Raw genomic sequence first — 6,940 nt, 5'->3', positions numbered from 1 at the left:
TTGTCAAAATAAAAGAGAAATATATAAACAGTGAAGGGGAAGTAAATAAATGTACAAAAAGCGGATGTGAACTTTGGAAAAGATAGAAAACAAAATTTAAAGAAAAATATCCCGATTTTCGCACACATTTTTTTTTGTTCTACTTAATTTGTAAGAGCCATACTCTAGTAAAACTCGTCACTTCTATTGGCACAGTTTAGAGTAAAGGGGCACAACCAAACCTCTCCATAGTAGTCGAATTTAAGGCAATTTCTCAACGTTGACTCAATGACATTGCGACTGCTCGTTCTTATAATATTGATTACAAACATGATTTTAAAAAATAAATAACTGTCATTACCGTTATATTCTAAGCATACTTTGTCAATAACAGGGACACTATTGTATAGTAGTAAGCAAGGCTGAAATCGGAGTCAATGGCCTTAATGTCGCATAACCAGTTGACACGTAGACTTAATTGTGTTTGAGGGGGTCTCTTCCAGAACTACAATTAAGAAAGAAAAATACATATAATGTGTGTGAACACCGTTTGTTTATTTAATATATAACGAACTATCCGTATTAAACGGTTTATGTAACGATTGGAATAGGTAGTAACATTTAATGCTGATTTATATTCTGATTTATATTTCTTTGTTTTATATAGTAACAATATATGTATATAACGTGTTTAAATATATACATATATTATAAACAATGTGGCAACATAAATGTGTTGTACTGATTTTATAAACACCCCTTGTGCCTTAACACCCGGTGTTCAAAATGTACACCCCCACGGCCATTTTGTCTCACGTCATCTTTATGTTGATGCTGGGCGAGTCCATTTCAACGACGGGGGACGCAGCTCTTCACAACGCGAGAAACGGTCTAAGATTACCTCGGAATGATTTGAGCCTACCAACATCAGCTATGCACGCCAAAGTTCAAATCAACGTGGCGGTGTTGTTCCCGTATGAGTACATCTTCCACAAGGAACAAGTGAACTTGTCTTTAGGGCTGTCTGTAGATCACTTAAAACACCTCGGGTTAGACGCTCGTTTTGTTCTCAACTTCAACCAAGCAAATACAAACTGCAACGAAGTCGACGGCCCCATCGCCGCGTTCGACTTCTACGAGCGCCAAAACGTCCATGTTTTCATCGGCCCCGTCTGCGACTACACCTTAGGTCACGTGGCGATGTACGCTACCAGCTGGAACCTCCCTATCATCACACCCGGGGGTCACAGCCACGATTTCAGTCGCGACAAACGCGACAAATTCTACACCCTGACTCGTGTGGGAGTGACGTTTAACTTTTTCGTGCAAAACGTTTATGACCTGATGAAACATTTCAAGTGGAAAAAGTTTAAATTCTTCTACGCCATGAACGAAGGCGGGCAGAAGGGTCACCGGTTTTGTTATCTTGCAAGCCGAGCGTTTGTTCACTACGCTAATGAGAGCAAGATCGGGTATTCCCCGAATATCATAGACAAGGATACCGAATACTCCAAGCTGTTGGTCGATGACGTAGGCAACAAGTTTAGTGGTGAGTACAGATACACACAAAATATCTTTTACTGCTCTTTATACTTGTCTTGTGAACTCTACTTCATCTACTCTAAGCATCGCTAAGCCAAATTGGAAAGTATATACATGTCTTATGAACTCTACTTCATCTACTTTAAACATAGTTAAGTCTAATATGCAAGTGTATACTTGTCTTGTGAACTCTACTTCATCTACTCTAAGCATCGCTAAGCCAAATTGGAAAGTATATACATGTCTTATGAACTCTACTTCATCTACTCAATGCATCGTTAAGTCTAATATGAAAGTGTAAACTTGTCTTGTGAACTCTACTTCATCTACTCAATGCATCGTTAAGTCTAATATGAAAGTGAATACTTGTCTTATGAACTCTACTTAATCTACTCAATGCATCGTTAAGTCTAATATGAAAGTGTATACTTGTCTTATGAACTCTACTTCATCTACTCAAAGCATCGTTAAGTCTAATAAGAAAAGTTTGTACTTGTCTTATGAACTCTACTTCATCTACTTTAAGCATAGTCAAGTCTAATATGAAAGTGTATACTTGTCTTGTGAACTCTACTTCATCTACTCTAAGCATCGTTAAGTTTAATAGGAAAAGTGTATAATTGTCTTATGAACTCTAATTTATCTACTCTAAGCATAGTTAAGTCTAATATGAAAGTGTATACTTGTCTTATGAACTATACTTCATCTACCCTGAAAATCTTAACTGTAAATCGTTAGGTCCTATAGAGAAAGTTTACTTAATTCGTGTCTGCTTTCTAATTTTATGATTATTATTTTAGAACGTTTTGTAAAGTTGATTGTAACTACGAGCTTGTAAAATATTCCATCTGTTATTCAAACTTTTTAAAGTGACCTTTGACCCAATCGTAAGCGAGGTTAATCAAAACAGAGTGTTGTAAACACCTGTATAAAATTCACGCTGTTGAAAACCGTTTGTGATGTATTCTTTTAAAAATCTCTCCCTAACCTGTTTTTGCCTTTATAGCCCTGGCACCTCACCCACACCCCTCTCATATTCTAAAGTGTCTTAAGTCACAATTTTCCCCATACGATACCCTTAAATTTAAATCATAATTATGATTACATTATCCAAGTATTCACAAATCTATCAATTACTAACACTTCCAAATGTAAAAAAAAAGTATAATTAATAAAAATCAAATTCCATTACAGAAATATGTATAACAAGTAGGCATGATTTATTTCAATTTAGGAATAGGAAAAGGGGAGTAACAAACGGATTTTATAGGAATACAATTTTAAAGCAGTTATCTCTCTTCTATTCAAAAGCTTATTTAAAAATAGCAAACCAAGGTATGCATTGTGGTTCTTACAATTGTCATTAAAATAATACTTTTGAGAGATTTGTAATGAAAATTTAAGATTGAATATGCCTTCTTAAAAAAAAAACATTCTTCTTTTTATTCCATAAAATATGTATTATAAGCGTATACTATATTTGATTTCGTTATAAAATCCAATCGCTTTGATGAAGTTGGGTACGATATGAACCCAATAATGATAGCTGACAAGGACTAAAAATGTAATTTCGTGCATTTTGTTTCCTAAGAGTCTTAAAAAAAAAAACTAAACAATTTTAGAAATGTAAAATTTTAAGTACCAATGATATAAAAATTAGCAAAAACATTTTGTGTTGTGTTTTTTTGTTTCTTTTAAATTAATTATGGCTTATCAACCTATCATTTTACCGACTTGTAGTCTTTGATTGACAATTGTACATTCAGTAGCACCCGTACTTTGGTTCCATAGGTCCCTCCCTCTCATCCGGCACTTTCTTAATTAAGCTGAACGTCAGTTAACCTAATTAGGGGTAACAGATTTTCATTTAAAATACTTTACTATGTTACGAATGGCAAAAAACAACAAATGTTTACACTTTTATGTTTCTTGAACAAATATATTAATAGCAGCAGATAAGTCTTTTAGGTAAGAAAGGCCTACAAAAACCACCACATCCATTTTTCAATAGTCACATCTGTTTCAATAACATTACTCACTATTTGGATTTCAAAAACATTCTCTATACCCTTTTTACTAGATTTATGTATCAATGTGACTTAGTTCTTACTTTAGAACCAAAAGGCTCAATATTTTCACATCAGTGTGAAATTCAGGCATCAGTTTATATAAAATCGTGATTTAACGTACTTAGTTAACTTACAATATTTACCTGTAATGTAATTGCTTAATCACGGTGGTGTAGTGTAAACATATGGGCATTACACGATGTTGGAAAAAATAAATGTGTGCACATAATCTGATAGCAAAGTTTTCTTTTCGAACCTGATGGTCCACGAAGCAAGTGAAATAGAATTAACCTGTTTCTATGACCTCGGCATATGAAGGGATAGTGTGGTCAGCACTATGCCCAGCTGCCTTTACTTTCGCTAACGTGAACTAGGTACCCATCAGAGCTGGGTGGACCCATGGTTGTTCAATTGATTTAAACCAGGATTCGGGCAGGCAGTTTAGTGCACTAACACTACGCCACGCCGAAAAAAAAAACTGTAACATTCTGTATACTTATATCAGTAAAGATCGCACATTGCAAAAAATATAATTTAATCTTAATATTTGCTAGTAAGTTTGTATGGCACGTTCACTAACTAATTATATTAACTACTAATTAATTAATATCCTCGTGATATTGTCTAATTATAGAATTGGGTTGTCCTACAAGCACTGAGTGAAAATGTCAGATATTATTCCTGATTGAATCGATAAGTCTACAGGACATTTAACAATGAGGTCACAGACCTCTGATTCAGTGCTTTTGTCCAACTTTTTTTCGCTTGTCGTGTTTAGTTAGCGGGATTGGATTCCCTCACTATAGGATGAGGAGTGTACCTCGGTACATTGTCAGGAAACTAGGTACCGCTGTAGTCAGATATAGATTAGCAAGTAAATCTTAATAAACCGAGTTCTGTAAAGAATGTTATTTTTTTTCAAAATAAAAATTTAACTTTTTTTTTTTTTTTTTTAAGGTGCTTTTTTTTTTTTTAATACTTTTATTTGCAATTAAAACAAGAACATCAACATCAAATTTTTTAACATAATTTTGAACACCAAATGAAAACGACAGGTTTTGCAAATGTACATAATGAATATTTACATGATGTCATGTATTTGATTATAAAAAATTGCAAAGGATGACAGTAAAAGGGGTGAAGGTCAAATGAAAGTGTCAGAAGTCTTGGTGGGGAGAGGAAAGGAAATTTTTCAGAGAGGGTCAATGGGACAGTGAAGCATTTTTAATGTAGGGAATATAAAAATTTAAGTAGATCTTGATAGGATTCAATGGCAATGGCATTAAGTAATATGAAAATGAAATTGTTTAAAATAATTAGTTTCATTTTTAAAAAATTCAAGGTGTTTTTAGATCGTTTATAATAACAAAAAAACAAATAACGATTAAACAATATTATAGTTTGTTTATTATAAACATATGCTTAATATTTTTAGCAATAATGAATAAAAACACACTTTTTTTCAAGAAAAAAAATATAAATAGCAACACCAGTGAAAACCATTGTTTTATTTTTTGCGTTACTTCCCTTGAATTTGTTTAGATGTAGTGAACGAATATCACGTCATTGTCATTTATTTTAGCCTCGTCTTTAAATTGTTTCATAGAAATATGCTACTTGTAGGCTTTCTCAATAAAACACGCGCACACACACACACACACACACACACACACACACATACACACACAGTCATATCCACACTCACGCACACAAACACACATACTTACAATTTATATAATTAGTCTATATTTAAATAAAAATACATTTGTACACATGCACTTGCATATATGTATGTATATATATATATATATATATATATATATATATATATATATATATGTATATATATATATATATATATGTATATATATATATATATATATGTATATATATATGTATATATATATGTATATATATATGTATATATATATGTATATATATGTATATATATATATGTATATATATGTATATATATATATGTATATATATGTATATATATATATATATAGTATATATATATATATATAGTATATATTCTGTGTTTATGCTTTATAGAATTTTTTCTAATTATGTTTTGCCTAAAATGAAATGGCTGTTTTGTTTAGAAGCGATGCACCTAGAAACCTTAACCCAACCCTTTCCATTGTACAATATCCCAGCTGCGTCTAAGGTCAGTTCAATAACCCAATGTTCACTGACAATCAACGGTCAGCCTGCCACGCCCCCCAAACAATCGTCTGTCGTCCCCCTCTGACAGGTTCTACCTCCCCTTGTATTCCTAGATTTTCCTCCTATTTTATGCCTCTTCGGTGGTGCTACTTTTGGTGGTACTGCCTCTTCTTATATGCCATTGTTGTGTCACCTTAAGCTGATTATCTACCGTTTGTCGGCCTCCATTTTCTTCGCCTGTGATGCATCACCTCCCCTAGTATGCCCCTGTTTTCTCCCCTGAAATATATAATGCCTCGGTTAGCATGTTCCGTTCTTTCATTCATTCCTCGGTTGGATTATCTCCCCTAGTATGCCCCTGTTTTCTCCCCTCTGATATATGTTTGGTATAGTAGCGTTGCGATGGGGGGGGGGGCGGGGGGGGGGGGGGACATATGTCCCCGGGCGCCGACCTTAGGGGGCGCCAAATGGAAAAATAAATTGAAAGGTTGAGGGGGGTGCAAATCGAAAAGTTTGTCCCCGGGCGCAGGGAAGGGTCGCTACGCCTCTGGTTTGGTAGCATGTCCCTGTTCTTTTATTTCTCGGTTGGATCATCTCCCCTAGTATGCCCCTGTTTTCTCCCCTGGGATATATAATGCCCCTGTTGGCATGTCAGTGTTCTTTTATTCCTCAGTTGGATTATCTCCTCAGGTATGGCCATGTTGTCTCACCCTCAGGCGGGTTCTCTCCCCACCCCCCTCCTCCCCCCCACCCCCAACCAAGTAACTCACTGTTTTCTCTCCCACCTGGGTTCGATTACCTCCCATTGACTGTTCACGTCCACCTAGGATGGATCACTTACCCTAGAATGCCATTGTACTCTCTCTCCTCCTCAAATGATTAACCCCCCCCCCCAGTATGGGTTGATTTGCCTCCCTAATATGCCCCCCCTACCCCCGGGACGGATTTCCTCCCCTAGAATTCCACTGTACTCCCCCTCCTCCTCGAAGTATAGCCTCCCATTTTTTACCAATATGCCCCTCCCACTTCCGTTGGATCGACTCCGCTAGTAAGCGTGAGTACTCCCCTATGGGTGGGGTTTTGGCTCGCTAATGGGTTCCCCCCCCCCCCCCCCCCCGATAAGTATTGCCTCCTTTAGAATGCCACTGTACTCTTCCTCCTCATTCTTCCTCCTCATCGAA

At 35.7% G+C, this 6,940-nt stretch overlaps 1 protein-coding gene across 1 annotated transcript; it reads left to right on the top strand.

Annotated features, from left to right (window-relative positions):
• The first annotated feature begins 765 nt into the window (after positions 1–765).
• Positions 766–1,614, top strand: LOC131944426 (atrial natriuretic peptide receptor 3-like). Its single transcript, XM_059305028.1, has one exon. It carries the CDS (start codon positions 766–768, stop codon positions 1,612–1,614), a length of 849 nt encoding a protein of 282 aa, XP_059161011.1.
• The last annotated feature ends 5,326 nt before the right edge of the window (positions 1,615–6,940 follow it).

This window comes from Physella acuta, unplaced genomic scaffold (genome assembly GCF_028476545.2).
Source record: "Physella acuta isolate Inbredline_101_S28 unplaced genomic scaffold, ASM2847654v3 ptg000492l, whole genome shotgun sequence".
Lineage (NCBI taxonomy): Eukaryota > Metazoa > Mollusca > Gastropoda > Physidae > Physella > Physella acuta.
This window is presented reverse-complemented; position numbering and strand designations above follow the sequence as displayed.

What these genes read in the sequence shown, in the direction of transcription:
- LOC131944426 (XM_059305028.1), top strand. Translation starts at nt 766, where the DNA reads ATGTACACCCCCACGGCCATTTTGTCTCACGTCATCTTTATGTTGATG.